We start from the raw sequence: 22,619 nt of genomic DNA on the forward strand, positions 1-22,619 counted from the left end.
GCGCGTCCGCCGTGCGTGACGCTCCCGCCAGTGGCAACATGGCGGCGGGCAGCGGCGGCGGCGGGGGCGCCGGCGGCTGTGGGGGGACCCCGCTATCCCCGGGCCCGTTGCTGCCGCCGCTGCTGCTGCTGCTGGCGCTGCCCGGCGGCGCCGTGCCCGCGGCCGACACCGTAGTGCTGGGGATGCGGCTGGAGGAGAGCACGAAGCCCGCAGCGGCGGCGGCGGCGGCGGCTGAGGGGGCGGCCCGCGGGCCCATCCGCCTCACGGAGGGCAGCGAGGCGCTGCTGCGGCTCTACGGGCTGGGGCTGGGCCCGCGGGCCGCCGAGCGCGTGGCCTTCGCCGAGCTGCGGCCGGGCGGCAACGCCTCGAGCGGCAACGCCACGTGCCAGGAGCGCTCGCAGGACCTGGTGGTGCGGCCGGGCCCCGCCGAGCCCCGCGACACCTCGGCGCTGCTGCGGGTGTGGGTGCAGCCCCTGCGCAAGGACGAGCGCGCCAAGACCTACGTGCTGTGCTCGCAGCGCCGGCCCGGCGAGCCCTGGCTACCGCACCAGGGGCCGGACGGGTACGTGGTGGTGCTGGAGGAGAAGAAGTCGCTGCTGCCCCTGTGGCTGCAGGTGATCCTGATCGCGGGGCTGCTGGTGCTGTCGGGGATGTTCAGCGGGCTCAACCTGGGTTTGATGGCGCTGGACCCCATGGAGCTGCGCATCGTGCAGAACTGCGGCACCGACAAGGAGAAGCGCTACGCCCGCAGGATCGAGCCCATCCGCAGGAAAGGGAATTACCTGCTCTGCTCGCTGCTGCTGGGCAACGTGCTGGTCAACACCACGCTCACCATCCTGCTGGACGACCTCATCGGCTCCGGCATCGGCGCCGTGGTGGCCTCCACCATTGGCATCGTCATCTTCGGAGAGATCGTGCCGCAGGCGCTCTGCTCGCGGCACGGGCTGGCCGTGGGCGCCAACACCATCGTGGTCACCAAGTTCTTCATGCTGGTGACGTTCCCGCTGTCCTACCCCATCAGCAAGCTCCTGGACTGCATCCTGGGCCAGGAGATCGGCACCGTCTACAACCGGGAGAAGCTGGTGGAGATGCTGAAGGTGACGGAGCCCTACAACGACCTGGTGAGGGAGGAGCTCAACATGATCCAGGGAGCGCTGGAGCTGCGCACCAAGACGGTGGAGGACGTGATGACCCCGCTGCAGAACTGCTTCATGATCAACAGCGACGCCATCCTGGACTTCAACACCATGTCCGAGATCATGGAGAGCGGCTACACCCGCATCCCGGTCTACGAGGATGAGAGGTCCAACATCATGGACATCCTCTACGTCAAGGACCTGGCCTTCGTGGACCCCGACGACTGCACACCCCTCAAGACCATCACCAAGTTCTACAACCACCCCGTGCACGTTGTCTTCCACGACACCAAGCTGGACGCCATGCTGGAGGAGTTCAAAAAGGGTGAGGAGGGGTCGTGGAGGTGCTGCTTCCTTCCAGCTGGGAGCAAAATTCCCGGGGGGTTTTGCTCTCCAGAGCTGGAGCTGCCCAAGCCAGGGGTCTCAGGAGCAGGCACGACCCCAAGGGAATGAGTGACACACATAGGGGACAGGCGGGGAGTCACCAAACTTTAGTTCTGACCCAGATTTCCTGGATTTGGAGCTTTCCCATGCCGGGAATGTTTCCTTGCTCCTTGTTTTTGATGATTAACCCCGGAGGCTTTTGGAGAAGTGCTCTAAAATCTCTGAGCTCCTTAATTTGGGTTTGGCTCCTTCCTCCGGGCTTTGCCCTGGAGCTCAGAGCCGGCTCCATCCCAGCTTTGCTTCCCAAAAAATGGGAGCAGGAGGAGGAACGGGATGCGGGCTGGCTGTGGAAGGCTCCGAGGTGGGATTTGCCCTTGCCAGGGTCTTTTCCCAAGGTTTTCCAGTTCCTGCGTCAGGCCGGGATGAACGAGAGCTCCCGGCTGTGGAGCAGCTGTGCCGGCCGTGACCCCGCAGCTCCCGTTACGCTCCCGGGAGGCTCGGACAGAGATTTGTGCGACATTCCAGGGACATTTAGGGATTCCTAAGCCCCTTCTGCAGGCAGAAACCGGGTGAAGATTTGGGAGATGATGGCCGGGGCTGTCCCATTCCCACCCCAGTTCCCAAAACCAGTGCATGGAAGCAGAGTAGCTGCTGGGGCTGGAGTTATCCCGGCTTTCCCTGGCCGGATCCTGATTAAGGGATTTAACCTCCCTCCTTCCTTCCGGCCACAAAGCCTGGGGCTGTTTTCTTTTTCCACCGCCGGCTCAGGAGCCAGGAATTTGTGGGGCTGGGTTTTGGGAGGCAAATTCCTCGTGGATTTGGGACCTCATTGCCCCGGTCAGGACCTGGATCAGAGGCAGGAGATGCATCCAGAGGGAATAATTAGCTGGCTGTGCTAATTGTGGGGTTTGAGTTCTGCCCAGAGCCACGGGGATGTCACAGGTGGTGCCCTTGGGGTGACAGTTCTCACATCCAGAGTCTTCCCGACTCGGCTGCACCCAGCACAAGGCTATGAGTGGGGAATTTCCCTCTGGAGCTGGGCTGGGAGAGCTGGGAATGTAGAGTCTGGAGAAGGGAATGCTCCAGGGAGAGCTCGGAGCCCTATTGGAGAGCTGGAGAGAGATTTGGGGTAAGGGATGGAGGGACAGGACACAGGGAAAGGCTTCAAATGGAAAAGTGGAGATTTTAATGGGATTTTAGGAAGAAATTCCTGGCTGTGAGGGTGGGGAGGGGCTGAGATGCAATTCCCAGAGGAGCTGTGGCTGCCCCTGGATCCCTGGAGTGTCCCCAAGGCCAGGCTGGAGCCACCTGGGACACTGGAAGGTTCAGGGGGTGGGGCTGGACGAACCCTGAAGTCCTTCCCAACCACTCCAGAATTCCATGGGGAGCTCTGCTGTCCCCCAGGATGGCTCTGAGGACACTGACAGGGTTTGGAACCTCCAGAATCTCCCATTCCCAGGGCAGATCTGACCCAGGGATCCCTGGAAGTGTCCCCAAGGCCAGGCTGGGACAGTGGGAGGTGCAGGATCCTTCCCAACCAATCCAAAATTCCATGGGGAGCTCTGATGGGGTTTGGAAGCTCTGGAATCTCCCATTCCCAGGGCAGATCCAACCCAGGGATTCCTGGAAGTGTCCCCAAGGCCAGGCTGGAGCCACCAGGGACAGTGAGAGCTGTCCCTGCCCACGGAGCCCTAAGATCCCTCCCAACCATTCCATCATTCCATGAACACCCCGTGGACACCTCCCTGTCCCTCTGGGTGTTCTCCCCCTGCTCATTTTGGGGTCCTGATGTGTGTCCCCCCCCTCAGTGACCCCAGCCCAGCCTCTCTGGCTGTGTTTGCTCTGCCTTGGCCACTCCCAGTGCTGCTCATCCCTGACTCACCTGGCTGCCTCACCTGGCCCCACCCAGGTGGCCATAAAGGGGGTGAGGTGGCCCTGACAACAACCCTGGGAGAAAAGTCTTGTTTTTTTTCACCCCTCCACGCACCACCTCCATCACTGTGGTTGAGAGTGGAGGAAAAAGGGGAAATAAAATTTTTTTTTTACCCCTCCAGGCACCACCTTTTCCCAGCACTGTGGCCAAGGGACAAGGAAAAAGGGGATCTGGGAGATGCCTTTTCCTCGAATCAGCTTTTCCGAGTGACCAGGAGCTTGTGGCTGCTGGCTCTGGAATCAAAGAGTTCAGAGGGTCAGAGAGGGCAGGTTTGGGATGGAGCTGGAGTGGGATGAGGTCAGGAACACTCCAAGAAAAGCCTGGAGGAGGGAGAGTGGATTTATTTTGGGATGAGGTCACGGAGGTGCCTCAGTTTCCCCAGCACACAGCTCCTGTGGGTGCAGCTTTCCACATGGCTCCTCTCCCTGGAGCAAAATTCCTCATCCCAGGAGATGTTCCCCGTGTGATTTTGGAACAAAACAGGTGAAATTCCTCACCCCAGGAGATTTTCCCATGTCATTTAATTAGTGTCATTACCCTGGGAGTGAGTTTGGCCTTAATTACTGTCATTACTCTGGGAGTGAGTGCCCAGCCCAAGGGCTCATTTAGGTTTTAATGAGTTTATGGCTCCAGGGAGGGACTGGATGGGCTGGGACACCCTGGGGACATCCCAGGGTTGGGGACACCCTGGGGACATTCTGTGGCTGAGACATCTTGGGGACATCCCAGGGCTGGGAAATCCAGGGGACATCCTGGGGACATCCAGGGCTGGGAAATCCTGGGGAATCATGGGGTAGGAACACCCTGGGGACATCAAGGGGACGTCCCAGGGCCAGCATGTCCAGTGGCTGGGACATCTCAGGGACACCCAGGGGACACCCCGGGGCATTGTGGGGTGCCCCATTCCAACCCCCCTCTGTGTCCCCAGGGAAGTCCCACCTGGCCATCGTGCAGAAGGTGAACAACGAGGGCGAGGGTGACCCCTTCTACGAGGTGCTGGGGCTGGTGACACTCGAGGACGTCATCGAGGAGATCATCAAGTCCGAGATCCTGGACGAGTCCGACACCTACAGTAGGTTTTGGTGTTCCCCCCTCCCCAAAATCCTGTGGGGGTTGGTTCCTGCTGGTGGCCCTAGGCGTGACCTCGCTGCTCCCCGCAGTTGACAACCGCAGCAGGAAGAGGGTGTGCAACCAGAAGAACCGGCGCGACTTCTCGGCCTTCAAGGACCCCGACAACGAGCTCAAGGTCAAGGTGTCCCCTCAGCTCCTGCTGGCTGCCCACCGCTTCCTGTCCACCGGTCAGTCTGGGTCACTTGGTCAGGGAACCCACAGTGAGGAGCTCACCAAGTCCTTGTGTCCCCGCTGGGCACTCCACATTCCGGCCCTTTGTATCTCCCACACCATCCCAGGATGGACATTCCAGTCCCAAGGGTCTCTAACACCATCCCAGGATGGACATTCCATCCCAAGGGTCTCCCACACCATCCCAGGATGGACATTCCAGTCCCAAGGGTCTCCCACACCATCCCAGGATGGACATTCCAGCCCCAAGGGTCTCCCACACCATCCCAGGATGGACATTCCAGCCCCAAGGGTCTCCCACACCATCCCAGGATGGACATTCCAGCCCCAAGGGTCTCCCACACCATCCCAAGGTAGGAATTCCTTTCCCCTGGAGGGATTAACAGCACCTGTGACCCTTTCCCCCCACCCCCTCTCCAGAGGTGACACTCTTCACCCCCAACTTCATCTCGGAGAAGATCCTGCTGCGGCTCCTCAAATATTCCGACGTCATCCAGGAGCTGAAGTTCGACGAGGAGAACAAGAAATCCCCGCGGCACTTCCTGTACTGCAAGAACAAGCCGGCCGATTATTTCATCCTCATCCTGCAGGTGCTGCCAATGGGAATTCCCGTGGGATCCACCTCATCCCTTGGGATCTGCACCTGAATTGATGTTGGCTTTTCCCCGGCAGGGCAAGGTGGAGGTGGAGGCTGGCAAGGAGTGCATGAAGTTCGAGGCGGGAGCATTTTCCTACTATGGGGTGATGGCACTGAGCCCCCCTCCTGGATCTGGTGAGCACCCCCAGACCCTTCCCGGGATTCCTGTCCCTGTTGGCTCCAGCCTGGCCTTGGGGACACTTCCAGGGATCCCTGGGTCGGATCTGCCCTGGGAATGGGAGATTCCAGAGCTTCCAAACCCCATCAGTTCCTGGATGAGCAGCTCTGTGTCCAAGTGGCCGATTTCAGGGTGTGGGTTTAATGGGATTCTTGGTAAACCTGCCCTGTTAGGAAGAGTTTAACTTGTGGAATTCCACCCTAAGCCTAAACCTAAACCTCCACAAGACAATTCCAGAAGCTCAAGGGAATTCAGAAACCGCTTCTGTCTTTAGAACAGAAGAACTGCTTCTGGGATGGAAAATGGGATTTGTGTTAAACTTGCCCTGTTAGGAAGAGTTTAACTCCTTCAATCCCACCCTAAACCTAACGCTAAAGGTGAACCTAAACCTAAACTTAAACTTGAACCTAAGTCTCCACAAGACAATTCTAGAACCTCAAGGGAATTCTGAAAACCCTTTCTGGGTTTCAAATGGGGCAGAACCTCCCCTGTTAGGAAGAGTTTAACTTCCAGAATCCCAACCTAAACCTAAACTTAAACCTAAACCTCCACAAGGCAATTCCGGAAACCTCTTCAACCTTCAGAATGGGGTGAAAAATGGGATTCTTGTTAAACTTGCACTGTTAGGAACAGTTTAACTTCTACAATGCCACCCTAAATCTAACCCTAACCCTAAATCTAAACTTAAACCTAACCCTAACCCTAAATCTCCACAAGACAATCCCATAAACCCAAGACAATTCCAGAAACCCCTTCTGCCTTTCGGACGGGTGGTGAAAATGCCAAATTCAGGTGGGTGCCCTTCAGAATTGATCCATGGGGACAAAATCCAGGATTGGGAACGCCAGAAAGGCTGGAGGCCGATCCCAAGCCCTTCCTAAAGCTGGGTCAGGCTGGAGGCCGATCCCAAACCTTCCTAACACCGCGTTAGGCCTGAGGCCCATCCCAAGCCCTTCCTAACCCCGCAGAGATGCGCTCGCCGTCCCACATGAGCGGGCTGAACCGCTCGGCCTCGCTGAGCTACCACGAGCGCTCGGACTCGGGCTCGTCGCCGGTGAGCGGCAGCAACAACCAGCTCAGCGCGGGCGGCGCTCAGTACGTGGCCGACTTCAGCGTGCGCGCCCTCACCGACCTCCAGTTCGTCAAGGTCAGCGCTCCCGGACGGAATTCTGCCGGGAAAACCCCTCGGGATGGGATTTGGGGTCACCCTCAGGGGTCCCGCGGCGCTTTGGGACGAGGGAGGAGGAGAGCGCGGCGCTGTCGGGGCTGGCTCTGGGCTGGGAATTCCGGGTTCCTCGGTGGTCGTGCAAAATTTTGGGATGGGAATCCCAACGCTTTGGGGTATCCCCCTCCATTCCCCGCTGCTTTCCCGGCACAGATCACGCGCCAGGAGTACCAGAACGGGCTGCTGGCCTCACGCATGGACAGTTGTCCCCAGTCCCCCGACAGCAACTCCCCCAAACCGGACCCGGGCATCCCGGAGAAACCGGAGCCTCCAGCACCGGCGGATGAAACCACGAGTTTGCTCAACGAGAGGAACTGCCTGAGCCGCCGGAGCAACCACAGTGGCCTGGAGAATTCCATCTGACCCCGGCCCCCGGCGCGTCCCAGGACGGGCGTGCCTGCTGCAGGGACCTTTCCCGGTGGGAACGGTGCCGGATGAGCCGGAGGAGCCGCAGGAGGAGGAGGAGGAGGAGGAGGCGTGGTGGGGGAATGGAGGAGCTGGGATTTGCTGCTGCTGCTTTTCCAGGCTGGATGGATTTGGGATGGATGGGAGCGGCGCGGGCGGCGCCAGCTCCGCCGGCACGGCGCCGACGGCTCAGGGAGCTTCGGGTCTCAGTCTGCCGCCCTGGGGACCCTCGGGATGGACTTCCCATCCCACCCCTGCCAGGAATTCTGGGATGGACATCCCAAACCTGCCTGGAACCCGGGATGGACATCCCAACCCTGCCAGGAATTGTGGGATGCACATCCCAAACCTTCCAGGAACCCCAACCCTGCCAGGACCCCCAGGATGGACATCCTGACCCTTCCAGGGAATCTGGGATGGACATCCCAATCCAACCCAACCCTTCCAGGACCCGCAGGATGGAAATTCCCAACCCTGCTAAGGATGGACATCCCAACCCAGTCCTCCCAGGAACCCTGGGATGGACATCCCAAACCTTCCAGGAAATCTGGGATGAACATCTTGTTCCTTTGGGATCCTTGGGATGGGAATCCCAGCCCTTCAGGGTTCCTGCACCATTTTGGGATGGGAATTCCATCCCTTTGGGGTCTCCTACACCACTTTGGGATATCCTGGGACAGGAATCCCGGCCCTTCTTGGGTGTTTTTGGGATCCCCTGGATAAATCTCAGCCCCTTCCCCGCGCCCACCCCCCTTTCCCCGCTGGCCCGGGGGGCTCTGGGGGACACGGGGACAAATTTGGGGTCTGGATTTTGGGATCTGGATTTAGGGTCTGGATTTTGAGATCAGGATTTTGGGGTGTGAATTTTAGGGTCTGGATTTTGAGGTCTGCATTTTAGGGTCTTTGAGTCTGGACTTTGGGACTGGAGTTTAGGAGCTGGATTTGGGGGCTAGATTTTGGGGTCTGGATTTTAGGGTCAGGATTTTGGGGACTGGACTTTGGGATCTGGATTTTAGGGTTTGGAAGATTTTCAGGTTGGGATTTTGGCATCTGGATTTGGGGGTCTGCATTTTAGCGTCTGGATTTTGGGACCTGGATTTGGGGTCTGGGTTTTAGGGTCAGGACTTTGGGATCTGGATTTAGCGTCTGGATTTTGGGACCTGGATTTGGAGTCTGGATTTTGGGACCTGGATTTGGGATCTGGATTTTGAGGTCTGGACATTGGGGTCTGGATTTTGGGGTGACACAGCGCTAGTGACCAAAGTTGTACAGGCAGAAGGGGGCTAAGGGTCCCCCCAAAAGCCCCCGGGACCCTCCCCCCACCCCAAAAAAACAAAAATAAGCACAAAAGTTCCCCCTGGGTGAACTCCTGTAAGTTATTGGGAGAAGGTTGAATTATTTTTGTTAATCACATCTCGACGATCAGTTCCTAGCTCCTTCTGCGGAGAGATTTTAGTAATAATAATAATTAATAATAATAATTAATAATTAATAATAAGCCAGGAAAAAAAAACAACAAACTTTTTTATTAAATCTTCCTCTATGCAAACCCCTCCTTTTCCTCTCCCCTACCCCCGGGAATTCCTATTTATTGTTCAGGTTTGATTTGTATTTTTGGGGAGCTCCGGGGGAAGGGGCGGGGGGCGGGACCTCCCCCTCCCGGTTCTGCCCCTCCCCCCCCCCCGGTTGTGAAACCGACCGTGGAATTTGATTTCATGGGGCTTTTGGAGGGGGTTTTTTGCCAGATGGGTTAATAAAGATTCTATATCTGTACCTGCGTGTGCTCGCTGCCGCGGGGGATCCCGGTTACCGGGGGAGGGGCACGGTTACATGGGCTGCTTTAAAGGACGCGGCGCCTTTAAATCCCCCCCCCCCCCCCCCGCAGCGGGGGTTGTTTACACCGAGAGGCTCCGCCCCCCGTATATGATTGGCTGTGGGGAGAAGGGCGGCACCACAGGGAAAGGCGGGAGTGGATTGGTTTAGCGGGGCCAGTGGGCGGGGCCTGCTGGCGGAACACGGAAGTAGGAGTCCCGGGAGCGGGCCTGGCTGTCCCGTGTCCCCTCAGGTGTCCAGCAGGTCCCACACGGCCGGGTGAGCCCCGTCCCGCGGGCTCCGGCCGCGGGCATCGCGGACGGCAGCGAGGGCCGGGCGCTGGCGCAGGAGGAGAGCACAGAGCTCGCGGTGCCCCTGCTCGGCGGCCTGCGGGGCGGCCACCGGTGTCACCCCCAGGGGGACACGGGGGCCCCGGAGCCACCCACAGGCACTCTGGGGGAGGAGAACCCCGGAGCCCCTCACCCACCTTGTACGGGGGTTCCTCGGTGCCCCCCACTCCCACCCTGAGCAGGGGATCCCTCTGTGCCCCCCCCGGTACAGGGGTCTCCCTGTGCCCCCCTCGTCCCCCCGTGTCCCCCCACCCAACTCGGGCAGGGGGAATCCCCCTGTGTACACCACCCACCTTGTACGGGCGTCCCTCTGTGCCCCCCCCCATCCCGTGTCCCCCTACCCAATTCGGGCAGGGGGTCCCCCCGTGCCCCCCACCTGGTCCTGGTGCATCCCCCGGCCCCGCCGTGCCCTCACCTTGTGCAGGCCGGTTCTGCCGTCGCTGTCGGCGGCCGCGGGGTCGGCGCCGTGTGCCAGGAGCAGCTCGGTGACCGCGCGGTGCCCGCAGTAGCAGGCGCGGTGCAGCGGGGTGGCGCCGCCGGGGGTGCGGGCATCGCACGGAGCGCCCCGCTCCAGCAGCAGCCGGCACACGCCCAAGTGCCCGTTCCGGCTGGCGTAGTGCTGCGGGCACGGGGCCATGGGCGAGGGCACCGGCTGCGCGGGACCCCCGGGACAGGGCCGTGTACCCACAGGCTGGGACCCCCGGGACCCCCGGGCCAGGGTGGGACCTACGTGCCCCCCTACTAGGGCCGTGTACGCGGTCAGGATCCCCGTGCCCCCCGTACCAGGGCCGTGTACCGGGTCAGGATCCCCGTGCCCCCCGTACCAGGTCTGTGTACCCGGTCAGGATCCCCGTGCCCCCCGCACCAGGGCCGTGTACCCGGTCAGGATCCCCGTGCCCCCCGTACCAGGTCTGTGTACCCGGTCAGGATCCCCGTGCCCCCCGTACCAGGGCCGTGTACCCCGCCAGGTCGGGCTCCGCGGGGTCCCAGCTCCGCTCCAGCAGCTGCAGCAGCCGCGCCTCGTCCCCGTCCCGCGCCGCTGCCCATATCCCTGCGGGCAACGGAGCTGCTTCAGCCAGGGACGGGGCCCGGGCTCTGTCCGGAGCCCTCCGGTACCGCTGCTCCAGTTCCTCCCCCTGTACCCCACCGCTACCGGTATCCCAGCCCCGCCCCTGCCCCCTTCACTACCCCAAGCCCTGCCCAGGGTCCCTGGGGGCCCCTTCGGTACCGGCTACCCCAGCCCAGAGCCCCCCGATCTCGGCCGGTAGCGGTAGCCCGGCCTCCTGCCCCTCGCCCCCGGAGCTCCCCGGACCCCGCTCGAAGTCCATCTCGGACAGGCTCTGGTGCACGCTGGGCACGGCCACCCGCCCCGAGCAGCACGGAGCGGGCAGCGCCTCCCGCCCGGGGCAGCACGGAGCGGGCGGCGAGCGGCGACCACCGGCCATGGCACCGGCAGCACCGGGGGGGACGGAAAGGACCGAGAAAGGGCGGAAAGAGCCGAGGGGGGACGGAAAGGGACGAGGAGAGGCGGAAAGGACCGAAAGAGCGTGAGAGGGGCCGGGAAGGCCCGAAGGTAGCCGGAAAGGCCCGAAGGCAGCCGGGAAGGCCCGAAGGTAGCCGGAAAGGCCCGAAGGCAGCCGGGAAGGCCCGAAGGTAGCCGGAAAGGCCCGAAGGCAGCCGGGAAGGCCCGAAGGTAGCCGGAAAGGCCCGAAGGCAGCCGGGAAGGCCCGAAGGTAGCCGGAAAGGCCCGAAGGCAGCCGGGAAGGCCCGAAGGCAGCCGGGAAGGCCCGAAGGCAGCCGGGAAGGCCCGAAGGCAGCCCGTTCCTCCTGCACAGCCCCGGTGCCGCCGCCAGGGGCCGCCCGCGGCCGCTCCAAGCCCTCGATGGGGACCCGGGGATCGTTCTCTCCCCCTCCCCCCCCCTCAGTTTTGGGGTCCCCAGGCCCCACCCCCACCAGCAATGAAAGTCCCCGGGCTCCAACTCCCCATTCTGGGGGTCCCAGGGCTCTTCCTTCCCAGTTCTGGGATCCCAAGGCTCCCTCCCATGTTCCTGTGAGCCTGGGTTCCCAGGGGTCATCCCCACACACTTATGGGGTCCCCAAGCTCAGAAATTAGGGGGTCCCAGGGCTCCCCCAGCAGCAATGGGGGTCCCCCTCCCCGTTGGGGGGGTCTCGGAGCTCTCTCCCCTACCCTGGGGTGTCCCTGGGCTCCCCCTCCCCCTGCTCCCCTCACCCCCAGCCCCATTTCCCACGGCCCTGACCCCGTTCCCAGCCCCCCGATCCCATTTCCTGCTCTTTTCCCAGCAGAGCCTCCCCGGGGACCCCCCCGCGCTGACCCCCAACATCCGGGGAGGGGAGGGGGGAGCCCGGCCCGGCCCCCCCGCCTGGGAACGGCTCCGCTTTGTCCTTTTTTAGCCCCGCTGGAGCTTTTTCCATGAGCTCAGCACCGCGGGGGGAGCCCAAAACTCCCCAGAACCCCCCAGAACCTCCGCGGGCGTCGCGCTGCAAGGGGAGAGAGAGGGAGAGGGAGAAAAATCCAGGATTTGTTCTGTGGAGTTTTTTTGGAAGTCCTTTTATTATTAATATAAAAATACTCACGTATTTACAGCAAATAAATATATTTCGGTAACAAATAAATTACACTGGGGTGGGGGTTATACAAAAGGGGAGGGGGCGTGCAGGGGGGGGGGACAGGCGGGGAGGGAGGGGACAAACAGCCAGGGCAGGGCGGGGACAGAGCCCTGGGAAAGGGACACGCAGGGAGGGCATGGAAATAGAAAAGTTGTCAGGGAGAAAAACCCGAAATCAGCCAAAAAAACCGTCCCGCGGCCACCGCCCAGGGCCCGGGGGTGTCCCCAAGTCTGTCCCTCCAGGGGGACACGGTACCGAAGGCGGGGGCGGTGACCCAAGGCGGGCACCGGGACCCCGGAGTGACACGGCGGCACGGCCCCGGGCAGGGCACGGGGACAGAGGCATCCTCAGGGCAGGGACCGGTGCCAGGGTGACACCCCCGTGCCCAGGGCAGATCCCAAAGTGACAGTCCTGCCTCCAAGGTGGGCACTGGTGCCAGTATGAGAGTCCCCAGGGCGGGCACTGGCACTGGGGTGACGCTGTTGTCAGGGCAGGTAACAGCGTGGCAATCCTGTCCCCAGGCTGGGAGCTGATATCAGGTGTCTCTGCCCAGCTGGGGGCTGATGCCAGATGTCCGGGCAGGTACCGGTGCCAGGTGTCCACCCCCAGCCAGGTACCAGCGCCACGTGTCTGTGCCCAGCCGGGTACCTGTGCCAGCCGTGCCGTGCCGTGCCGTGCCCGCTCCGCGGTGCCCGCGCCGGCTCCCGGAGCTGAGGTAGGCGTCGCTCACACCGACGACTCCTCGGGGTTGGAGTCGGGCAGGGGCTGGCGCTGCTGCAGCTTGCGCCGCAGCTCCTCGGCCAGGTCGGCGCAGGCCGGGCGCTCCTCGGCGCCCAGCGCCAGGCGGATGTAGCCGTTGGAGGCCGAGCCGCGCAGCGGGCCCAGGTGGATGCGGGTGGGCGAGTGCAGCGGCTGCCCGGGGATGGCGGCGGGCGGCGAGCCGGCCCCGGGGCCGCCGTTGCGGCAGCAGGCGCTGCCGGCCGTGCTGGCGTGGCCGGGCACGATTTTGAGCGACCCGTCAGAGTAGTAATAACTGGAGGGGTCCCAGAGCTTCTCGTCCGAGTCGGAGGCGGCGCTGGAGACGAAGCGCGGGCTGGGCGGTTCCTTGGGCAGCTCGATGGGGTACACCAGCGTGCTCTCGATGGCCTTGGCGCCCTTGCCCAGCTCGTGGCGCAGCCGGCGCCACAGCGACAGCACGGCCAGCAGCAGCAGCAGGCACAGGGCGCCCAGGCACACGGCCAGCACCCACACCACGCCCAGGCTCTCCAGCGGCGCCCGCGTCTCCAGCGGCGCGCCCGGCCCCGCCAGCACGGCCACCCGGTACTCCTGGGCGGGCAGGCGGGCGCCCTGCTCCTCGGCCAGGCAGCGGTACGTGCCGCTGTGCTGCGCCCCCGCGCCGGGCACCACCAGCGCCCGCAGCCGCGCCTCGCCCAGCACCAGCACCTGCTCGGCCGCCAGCGCCCGGCCCTCGAAGGTCCAGAGAGCCCGCGCCAGGTTGGAGCCCAGGCGGCACGTCAGCACCAGGTCCGTGCCCGCCACCACCGTCACGTTCTTGGGAGTCAGCGGCCCTGCGGGGAGCGGGGCGGTCAGCGGGGACGGGGCAAGGGTGGGGTGGGATCCATGGGATGGGATCCACGGGATGGGCTGGACTGGGATGGGATCCATGGGATGAGAACACACACGTGGCACCGGTAGGGTCTCACCTTGCTTGGCCACCTGCGGCACGGAGCAGGCGCCGGTGTCAGAGCTCAGAACATCCTGCACCAGGTGGGACCTGCAGGAGGAGGGCACAGTGAGGGGGGTTCTCATTGTGTCCCCTCCCCAGGGACCCACAGGGATCACTGATCCCATCCCTAGCCCTGCAGAGACACCCCAAACTCCAAACACTCCCGGAGCTCCGGCAGCCTCGGGGCTGTGCCCATTCCCTGGGCGGCGCCCAGCACCCTCTGGGGGCAGAACCTTTCCCAAAATCCAACCGGAGCCTGCCCTGGTTGCCGTCCCTGTCCCGGTGACCCCTGTCCCGGTGTCCCCCCGTCCCAGTGCCCGTACCCGTTGTGCCCGTCGGTGCGGACGCAGGCGCTGCCGTTGCGGCTCCAGGCGCAGTAGGGGTCCCGTGCCAGCACGCAGTCGGTGCAGGACTGGTAGCGCCCGCACTCTGCCAGGGGCAGCTGTGCCACCTGCAAGCGGGACCCGGCGAACAGCAGCTTCTGCCAGGGGGACACAGCGGTGAGGTGACGCAGCCCGGTGCCACCGCGGTGCCACCGCCACCCCATGGCACGCTCACCTTGGTGCCCGCCAGCACCAGGCTCTCCACGGGCTGTGCCGGCTCGAACACCTGCAGCTCCTCCACCAGGTGGATGCGGGAGCCCAAATCCAGCGCCTTGTGCACCCAGCCGTCACCTGCAGGTGGGCACGGGCATGGCACTCAGGGACAGGGTACACTGGGGGCTGCCCCCATGGTGCCCTGTCCCCTCTTTTACCCTGTCCCCTCGGTGCCATCCCCTCTGCCCTGTCCCCTCAGTGCCCTGTCCCCTCTCCTCTGTGCCTGTCCCCTCTGTGCCATCCCCTGTGCCCTGTCCCTCCTGTGCCCTGTCCCTCTGCCCACTGTGTCCCCTGTCCCTGTCCCCTGTCCCTGGCATTACCTGTGCCGATGAACAGCACCTCGTAGGTGGCCCCGTCCAGCCCGGCCACGCGGTCCACCACGAGCTGGGTGAAGTTGGCATCCTTCTTGAGCAGCAGCGGGCGCCCGCGCTGCGGCGGCACCGGCTCGTCCATCAGCGGGTGCTTCTTGGCGAAGTTGAGCGTGTTGTCCGGCAGCTCCAGAGAGCTGGCAAAGCCGTTCTGCCGGTGCCAGTCCGTGATGCACTGCAGGGGAGGGCACGGGGGCGCCGTGAGGGTACGGGGGACACCGTGAGGGTATGGGGGTACCATGAGGGTATGGGGGGCACTGTCAGGGCATGGGTGCACCGTGGTGGGTCCCACATTCGCTCAGGATGCCGCAGATGGATCCCAATCCCTCTCAGGAGGGCACTGCTGGATCCCAAATCCCTCAGGGACACCAGGAACAGGGACAGATCCCAACCCCTCAGAGGGCACCATCAGGAACAGGGACAGATCCCAACCCTTCAGAGGGCACCATCAGGAACAGGGACAGATCCCAACCCTTCAGAGGGCACCACCAGGAACAGGGACACATCCCAACCCCTCAGAGGGCACCACCAGGAACAGGGACAGATCCCAACCCTTCAGAGGGCACCACCAGGAACAGGGACACATCCCAACCCCTCAGAGGGCACCATCAGGAACAGGGACAGATCCCAACCCTTCAGAGGGCACCACCAGGAACAGGGACACATCCCAACCCCTCAGAGGGCACCACCAGGAACAGGGACACATCCCAACCCCTCAGAGGGCACCATCAGGAACAGGGACAGATCCCAACCCTTCAGAGGGCACCACCAGGAACAGGGACAGATCCCAACCCTTCAGAGGGCACCATCAGGAACAGGGACACATCCCAACCCCTCAGAGGGCACCACCAGCCCCACATCCCCATCCCACTCCCCAGGCTGTTGCTGTGCCCGCACTCACCGCGCCAGGCCGGGGGCTGGGCACCTCGCCCGAGTACCGTCCCCATTTCTGTGCCTGCTCCCGGTACTCCTTGTAGGGCCCCTCGAAGGCCTTCTTCACCTCCAGGATGTGGTAGCGGCAGATGGCAGAGACATCCACGTCCCCCCTGCAGGCACACCAGCGATGGCACCAGGGGGAACTAGCACAAGGCCATCATGGGCACAAGGACACAGCGACCATGGGCACTGGGACAAGACCACCATAGGCACCAGGACAGGGCCATCATGGGCACTGAGACACAGCCACCATGGGCACGGGGACACGGCCACCATGGGCATGGGGACACAACCACCATGGGCATTGGGACAGGGCAACCTTGGGCACCAGGACAGGGCCACCGTGGGCACTGGGACACAACCACCATGAGCAGCAGGACACGGCCACCATGGGTACCAGAACAGGGCCACCATGGGCACGGGGACAGGGCCACCATGGGCACTGAGACACAGCCACCATGGGCACCAGGACAGGGCCACCATGAGCACCTGGACAGGGCCACCATGGGCACGGGGACACGGCCACTGTGGGCAGCCTGGCCACTAGGACAAGAGCACCATGGGCATCACAACAGGGCCACCGTGGGAAATAGGACAAGGCCACCATATTCATGGGGACACAGCCACCATGGTCACCGTGGGCACTGGGACAAGGCCACCACGGCCACGAGGACACAGCCACCACGGGCGCAGGAACACAACTACTGCGGGCAGCGTGGGCAACAGGACAAAAACACCACAGGCAACAGGGCAGGGCCACCGTGGGCAATAGGACGAGGCCACCATATCCATGAGGACACGGTGACCACGGCCACCACGTGCACACGGCCAGGGCCACCAGGCGCACAGGGCGGCGGGGCACTCACCAGCGGGCGCGGAAGACGCCGAAGAAGGCGGTGTCCTGCCAGCGGGCACCGGGCAGGGTGAACACGGCCTGCAGGCGGTTGAAGTGCAGCTGCTGCTCGGGCGCCGAGCACACCAGGCGCGCCTTCAGGAACGACGTCCACTTCTTCTGCAGCGTCCGCGCGCCGCCCACATCCCCCTGCGCGGGCACGGGGACAGCGTGTCACCGCGGGGACAGGGACATGGACGTCATGGGCACGGGGAGAGCGTGTCACCGCGGGGACAGGGACATCAACGTCATGGGCACGGGGACAGCGTGTCACCGCGGGGACAGGGACATCAACGTCATGGGCACGGGGACAGCGTGTCACCGCGGGGACAGGGACATGGACGTCATGGGCACGGGGAGAGCGTGTCACCGCGGGGACAGGGACATGGACGTCATGGGCACGGGGAGAGCGTGTCACCGCAGGGACAGGGACATCAACGTCATGGGCACGGGGACAGCGTGTCACCGCGGGGACAGGGACATCAACGTCATGGGCACGGGGACAGCGTGTCACCGCGGGGACAGGGACATGGACGTCATGGGCACGGGGAGAGCGTGTCACCGCGGGGACAGGGACATGGACGTCATGGGCACGGGGACAGCGTGTCACCGCAGGGACAGGGACATGGACGTCATGGGCACGGGGAGAGCGTGTCACCGCGGGGACAGCGACATGGACGTCATGGGCACGGGGACAGCGTGTCACCGCGGGGACAGCGACATGGACGTCATGGGCATGGGGACAGCGTGTCACCGCGGGGACAGCGACATGGACGTCATGGGCACGGGGAGAGCGTGTCACCGCGGGGACAGCGACATGGACGTCATGGGCATGGGGAGAGCGTGTCACCGCGGGGACAGCGACATGGACGTCATGGGCACGGGGACAGCGTGTCACCGCGGGGACAGCGACATGGATGTCATGGGCACGGGGACAGTGTGTCACCACGGGGACAGGGACATCAACGTCATGGGCATGGGGACATGTCCCCCTTTGCAGACACGGGGACAGTGTGTCACTTTGGGCACAGGGACAGGGTCACTGCAGGCACAGGGACACGAACACCACGGGCACAAGGACGCAGCCATCGCAGGCACAGGGACATGTCCCCTTTTGCAGGCATGGGGACAGAGTGACAGAGTGCCATTGCAGTCATGGGGACACAGCCACCACGGGCACAGGGACACCGTGTCACCACTGGCACAGGGACAGTGTGTCACCGTGGGCACACCACATTACCATGTGCACCTCAGCGCTGGCACCACAGGCACTGGGACATGGCCGCCAAGGGCACCGTGGATACCGTGGGCACCATGGGTAGTGGGACACGGCCACCACGGGCACTGTGAGCACCGTGGGCACCACAGGCACCGGGCCAAGGCCACCACGGGCACTGGGACACGGCCACCATGGGCACCACAGGCAATGGGACATGGCCACCATGGCCACCATGGGCAGCAGGACTAATAGAAATGCATTAATCTCGTAATAACAATAACAATAATAAAAATAATAACGATGGAAATATTAGTTGAATGCATTAGTTTCATGATGATTATAAAAATTACAATAATGAAAATATTAATAGAAATGTATTAATCTCATGGTGATGATAATAATGAAAATATTAGTAGATATGCATTAATAAAATAATAATATTAAGGGAAATATTAATATAAATTTATTAATCTCATGATGATTAAAATGAAAATGCTAGTAGAAATGTTAGTTTCATGATGATAATAACAATAATAATGGAAACTAATAGAAATAGAAATTAACCTCATGATGATGCTTCATGAAAATAACATAAATAACAGTAATAACAGAAATATTAACAAAACCACATTAATCCCCTGCCCACACCCCCGGCTATGCTTGGCACTGGTGCCACATTGAGGTGGCCAAACCCAACACTGCCAGCACTGCCCAAACCCATGCCAACTTCCTGCCCCTCAAACAACCCCAGGTGTGCCCAGGTGTGCCCCACACCTTGCAGACCCATGCCACCACATGCTCAGCATAAACCCATGCCAAATTCCCACCCCTCAAACAGCTCCAGGTGACCCTAGGTGTGCCCTGTACCTAGCAGACCCGTGCCACTGCCAGCACTGCCCAAACCCATGCAAACTTCCCACCCCTCAGCTGGCTCCAGGTGTGCCCAGGTGTGCCCGTACCTTGCAGACCCGTGCCACACGTGCCACCACCTGCTCGGCGTAGCAGTCGTACTCGACGGCGCGCTCGCTGAAGAAGAAGTAAACCTTGTCGTCGTCGCCGCTGCCGCTGCCCGCGCTCTCGGGCACGAAGGCCGAGGCCACGAAGTGGGGCTCTGTGAAAGCACAGTGTCACAGCTGTGCCACCTGTGCCCTCCCCATGCCCCTGTCCCTGCTGTGTCCTCCCTGTGCCCTCCCCGTGCCCCTGTCCCCGCTGTGCCCTCCCTGTGCCCCTGTCCCTGCTGTGCCCTCCCCATGCCCCTGTCCCTGCTGTGTCCTCCCTGTGCCCTCCCCGTGCCCCTGTCCCCGCTGTGCCCTCCCTGTGCCCTCCCCGTGCCCCTGTCCCTGCTGTGCCCTCCCCGTGCCCCTGTCCCCGCTGTGCCCTCCCTGTGCCCTCCCCATGCCCCTGTCCCTGCTGTGCCCTCCCTGTGCCCTCCCCGTGCCCCTGTCCCTGCTGTGCCCACCATTGAGCCAGGAGGTCAGGTACTCTGTCTTCATGGAGTAGTGCTGGCCCAGGTTGCGCAGGATCACAGGCTCCGTGCCCAGGAAGTTGTTGAAGGTGGCAGAGTAGAGCTCCCCGTCTGTGAGGGAGGGATTTAATGGGGGTGGAGGGCACGGGGGGCACCCTCTGAGACCCCAGAGGTGTCACCTACCCACGATGAGGCCGGTGTGGCCCTTGGTGGGGTCGTAGGGACATTTGCCTTTGCCATCCTCGAACGCCACCGGGTCCAGGGTGAAGCCAGACAGCTCCTGGGAGCACATGGGTGGGTGAGGGGCACTAAGTCACGTCCCCACCACCCAGACAGGCCCCAGGGACAAGGACACCCCTCCAGGTGACGCTCCTGAAGACAGGGACAGCCCTGGGCACCATCCAGGCAAAGGGACAGCCCTTGAGGAGGGACAGGAACAATCCTGGATGATCCTTTTGGGACAGGGATACCCCTGGATGAGAGACAGGGACAGCACTAAATAATGCTCGTAGGGACAGGGACAGTCCTAGATGAGGGACAGGGACAACCCTGGATGTTCCTTCTGGAACAGGGACACTTCTAGATTATGCTCCTGGGGACAGGGACATCCTTGGATGATGACCCCAGGGACAGGGACATTTCTATGAGGACAAGGACACCCATCCATGATCCTCTGGGACACAGGGACACCCCTGGATGACCCATTCTGGGGACAGGGACACCCATGGACCACCCTGGGGACAGGGACCCCTCCAAGATGACCCATCTGGGACACTCCAAGTGCACAGGAGATAGCCCCAACCTGCCCTGGCAGACACAAAACAACCCCTGGGCACCTCTAAATGCCAGCCCTGGGGACAGGGCCACCCCACAGGGCCTCATGGCCAGGGGAGGGCAGGGGAAATTGGGGACCCCCGAGTTTTGGGGGGTCACTCACGATGTAGGTGCACTTGGGCTGGAAGGCGTAGGTGCCGCAGGTATACAGGTGGGAGCTGTTGTAGCTCTGCAGGAAGCGCACGTAGTTGAAGCAGTCGGTCTGGGAGGGGACACAGGGGACATTAAAGGGGTGACAACACAGCCAGGGGGGTCTGGGTGTTGGGAAAAGGGATACTGCACAGGGAGAGTGACACAGTAAAGCAGTGGGGACAAGGGACACGGCACAGGGACAGTGACGCAGCAAAGGAGTGGGGGTTCTGGGTGTGGGGACAAGGGACACTGCACAGGCATGGGGATGATGGTTCCAGGTATGGGGACAGGAGGACAGCATGGGGACAGTGGCACAGTGAAGGGACCAAAGTCTCAGGCACAGGACAGTGGCATAGCAGAGTGGTGGGGTCTGACATGGGGACAGAGGACAAGGCATGGGGACACTGGCATGGGACAGGGAGAGATGACCGGGGCACTGCCACCACATGGGGACAGGGGAATGGGGACACAGGGCATGGCACAGGGACACTGGGACACTGGAGCTGGCACAGGACAGGGACACAGGAGATGGCAGAGTGCCCCGACCCCCCCGAGCACCCCTGTGCCCACCTGGTTGTTCTTGCCCTTCTGCACGCACTCCGCTTTCTTCTCCACAGGCGCCTCCCAGGAGATCTGGGGGTGGCAGAGGGGTCAGGAGCTGGGATGTCACTCCCCACCCCAAATCCTCCCCCCGTTTTGGGGCGCCCCGGGGTGCTCACCGCCGCCTTGAGCTCCACGGTGCCGGTGGCCAGGGCGAACACGGCCTCGCGGGCACCCACGTAGAGCAGCCCCTCGGCCTCATCCAGCATCAGCGTCAGGTAGTGAGAGACCCCGCCCTGAGAGAAGCGCTTGGCCGTGTCCCGCAGCTCTGTGGGGACAGGGACAATGGGCACCATAGCTGTGAGGGGACACCCACAGCACCCCACAACCCCTGCCAGATCCCACCCACAGCTCTGTGGGGACGGGGACACTGCACTGAAACCCCCCCCCACCCCCCCAGCTCTGTGGGAACACAGGGTCACCATGCTGGGACCCCCCCCCCCCCTCCCCCCCAATCTCTGCAGGGCCTTGGGAGCCCAGAGCAGGGACCCTCGCGCACCCCCCCGCCTCCGCCAGACCCCCTGGCCCCGTGGGCACACAAAGGTCCCTTTGTCACCAGCAGTGTCAGCAAACACAGTAGCCTTTGCAGGGACCCCGTGGCCCCCCCGCGAGCCCCCCCCCCCCCCCCCCAGCGCCCCCCGGCCACCCCCGGGCCCTGCAGAAAGGAACCATTGACGGGACAGCGCCAGGGCCCCCGGGTGGGGACAGGGACACGGGGCTGGCACCGCACGGGGGCGGTACGGGGACAGTGGCACGGCTGAGGGTGGGGGTTCTGGGTGTGGGGACAAGGGACACTGCACAGGCATGGGGATGATGGTTCCAGGTATGGGGACAGGAGGACGGCATAGGGACAGTGGCACAGTGAAGGGACCAAAGTCTCAGGCACAGGACAGTGGCATAGCAGAGTGGTGGGGTCTGACATGGGGACAGAGGACAAGGCATGGGGACACTGGCATAGGACACAGAGAGATGACCGGGGCACTGCCACCACATGGGGACAGGGGAATGGGGACACAGGGCATGGCACAGGGACGCTGGGGCTGGCATGGTGCAGGGACACAGGGTGACACCACAGGGCAGGGACAGAGGCTGCTGGCACAGGACAAGGACAGAATCTTGGGGCGCTGGCAGGGCAGGGGGATATGGCACAGGGATGAGGACACAGGACACGGCCGAGGGATGAGACAGGATGATGTCAGGGCGTGGGGACAGGAAACGGCAGAGGGATGGGACAAGGCGCATGACAAACGGATGGGACGGGATGGGATGGGATGGTGGCAGGGCGTGGGCACAGGGGACATGGAGGATGGACAGGACAAAGGACCGGGCAGAGGGATGGAGACAGGGGACATGGCAGAGAGGCGGGGACAGGGCACAGGGCACAGGAATGGGACAGGGGACACAGCACAGAAATGGGGACAAGGGACATGGCACAGAGAACAGAGGACACAGCACAGGGCAGTGGCCCCCAGGCAGTTGCACAGGACTGGGGACACAGAGCAGCATCCCTGCACGTCCCCCCTGTGTCCCCACAGACCCCAATTTTGGGGACACCCACCCATCCCACAGTGCTGACAAACTCTGGGGTGGGACAAAAGCCACCCAAAGCGGTGACAACAGCCACCTCCGTGACAAGGGACACAACCAGCACCCCGCCCCGTCCCCGAGCCCCCCTGGTACTCACCCGCGTAGGGGACAGTCCTCCTGGGCACGGCACTCCACGATGCCCCCGGGGTGGCACCAGCGGCGACAAGGGCCAGCAGCAGCAGCAGCGCGGCGAGGGCCAGCGGCCGGCGGGGGGCCATGGCGCCGGGGTGCGGGGGACACCGCAGGGTCCCTGGGGGGGGACACGGAGAGGCCG

The 22,619-nt window shown here is 62.9% G+C and overlaps 3 protein-coding genes across 4 annotated transcripts; 1 reads left to right on the plus strand and 2 right to left on the minus strand.

Moving 5' to 3' along the window:
- The first annotated feature begins 38 nt into the window (after positions 1-38).
- CNNM4 (cyclin and CBS domain divalent metal cation transport mediator 4) lies at positions 39-8,562 on the plus strand. Its single transcript, XM_062510458.1, has 7 exons — positions 39-1,461; positions 4,382-4,525; positions 4,614-4,751; positions 5,176-5,345; positions 5,428-5,527; positions 6,539-6,717; positions 6,949-8,562. The coding sequence occupies exons 1-7, from the start codon at positions 39-41 to the stop codon at positions 7,156-7,158; spliced, it is 2,364 nt and encodes a 787-aa protein (XP_062366442.1). The 3' UTR covers positions 7,159-8,562.
- A 144-nt stretch (positions 8,563-8,706) lies between these two features.
- ANKRD39 (ankyrin repeat domain 39) lies at positions 8,707-11,513 on the minus strand. 2 transcript variants are annotated; one of them, XM_062510797.1, is made up of 4 exons: positions 10,675-11,513; positions 10,310-10,413; positions 9,778-9,981; positions 8,707-9,351 (listed from the first exon to the last, which is right to left on the minus strand). In XM_062510797.1, the coding sequence occupies exons 1-4, from the start codon at positions 11,435-11,437 to the stop codon at positions 9,262-9,264; spliced, it is 1,161 nt and encodes a 386-aa protein (XP_062366781.1). In that variant the 5' UTR covers positions 11,438-11,513; the 3' UTR covers positions 8,707-9,261. The 2 variants fall into 2 exon arrangements, with proteins under 2 accessions (XP_062366781.1, XP_062366780.1); XM_062510796.1 differs by having other exon boundaries at positions 8,707-9,399.
- Positions 11,514-12,662: 1,149 nt separating this feature from the next.
- On the minus strand, positions 12,663-22,575 carry SEMA4C (semaphorin 4C). The gene is made up of 14 exons (XM_062510579.1): positions 22,443-22,575; positions 20,878-21,026; positions 20,729-20,791; positions 20,130-20,228; positions 19,376-19,472; positions 19,187-19,303; positions 18,687-18,838; positions 16,483-16,658; positions 15,582-15,726; positions 14,633-14,855; positions 14,275-14,390; positions 14,040-14,197; positions 13,694-13,764; positions 12,663-13,558 (listed from the first exon to the last, which is right to left on the minus strand). The coding sequence occupies exons 1-14, from the start codon at positions 22,561-22,563 to the stop codon at positions 12,717-12,719; spliced, it is 2,529 nt and encodes an 842-aa protein (XP_062366563.1). The 5' UTR covers positions 22,564-22,575; the 3' UTR covers positions 12,663-12,716.
- Between the last annotated feature and the right edge of the window lie 44 nt (positions 22,576-22,619).

The sequence above is a fragment of the Cinclus cinclus genome, chromosome 29 (genome assembly GCF_963662255.1).
Source record: "Cinclus cinclus chromosome 29, bCinCin1.1, whole genome shotgun sequence".
Classification (NCBI taxonomy): domain Eukaryota; kingdom Metazoa; phylum Chordata; class Aves; order Passeriformes; family Cinclidae; genus Cinclus; species Cinclus cinclus.

Coding starts and splice junctions, on each gene's coding strand:
- SEMA4C (XM_062510579.1), bottom strand. CDS start 22,563: ATGGCCCCCCGCCGGCCGCTGGCCCTCGCCGCGCTGCTGCTGCTGCTG. Junction 20,792..20,877: donor CCGTGGAGCTCAAGGCGGCG/GTGAGCACCCCG, acceptor TGCCACCCCCAG/ATCTCCTGGGAGGCGCCTGT. Junction 15,727..16,482: donor GGCGTCTTCCGCGCCCGCTG/GTGAGTGCCCCG, acceptor GTGTGCCTGCAG/GGGGGACGTGGATGTCTCTG.
- ANKRD39 (XM_062510796.1), bottom strand. CDS start 11,437: ATGACCCCTGGGAACCCAGGCTCACAGGAACATGGGAGGGAGCCTTGG. Junction 9,982..10,309: donor TGGCGGGGTACACGGCCCTG/GTACGGGGGGCA, acceptor CCGTGCCCGCAG/CACTACGCCAGCCGGAACGG. Junction 9,400..9,777: donor GCAGAACCGGCCTGCACAAG/GTGAGGGCACGG, acceptor GCCGCCCCGCAG/GCCGCCGAGCAGGGGCACCG.
- CNNM4 (XM_062510458.1), top strand. CDS start 39: ATGGCGGCGGGCAGCGGCGGCGGCGGGGGCGCCGGCGGCTGTGGGGGG. Junction 5,346..5,427: donor ATTTCATCCTCATCCTGCAG/GTGCTGCCAATG, acceptor TTTCCCCGGCAG/GGCAAGGTGGAGGTGGAGGC. Junction 6,718..6,948: donor CCGACCTCCAGTTCGTCAAG/GTCAGCGCTCCC, acceptor TTCCCGGCACAG/ATCACGCGCCAGGAGTACCA.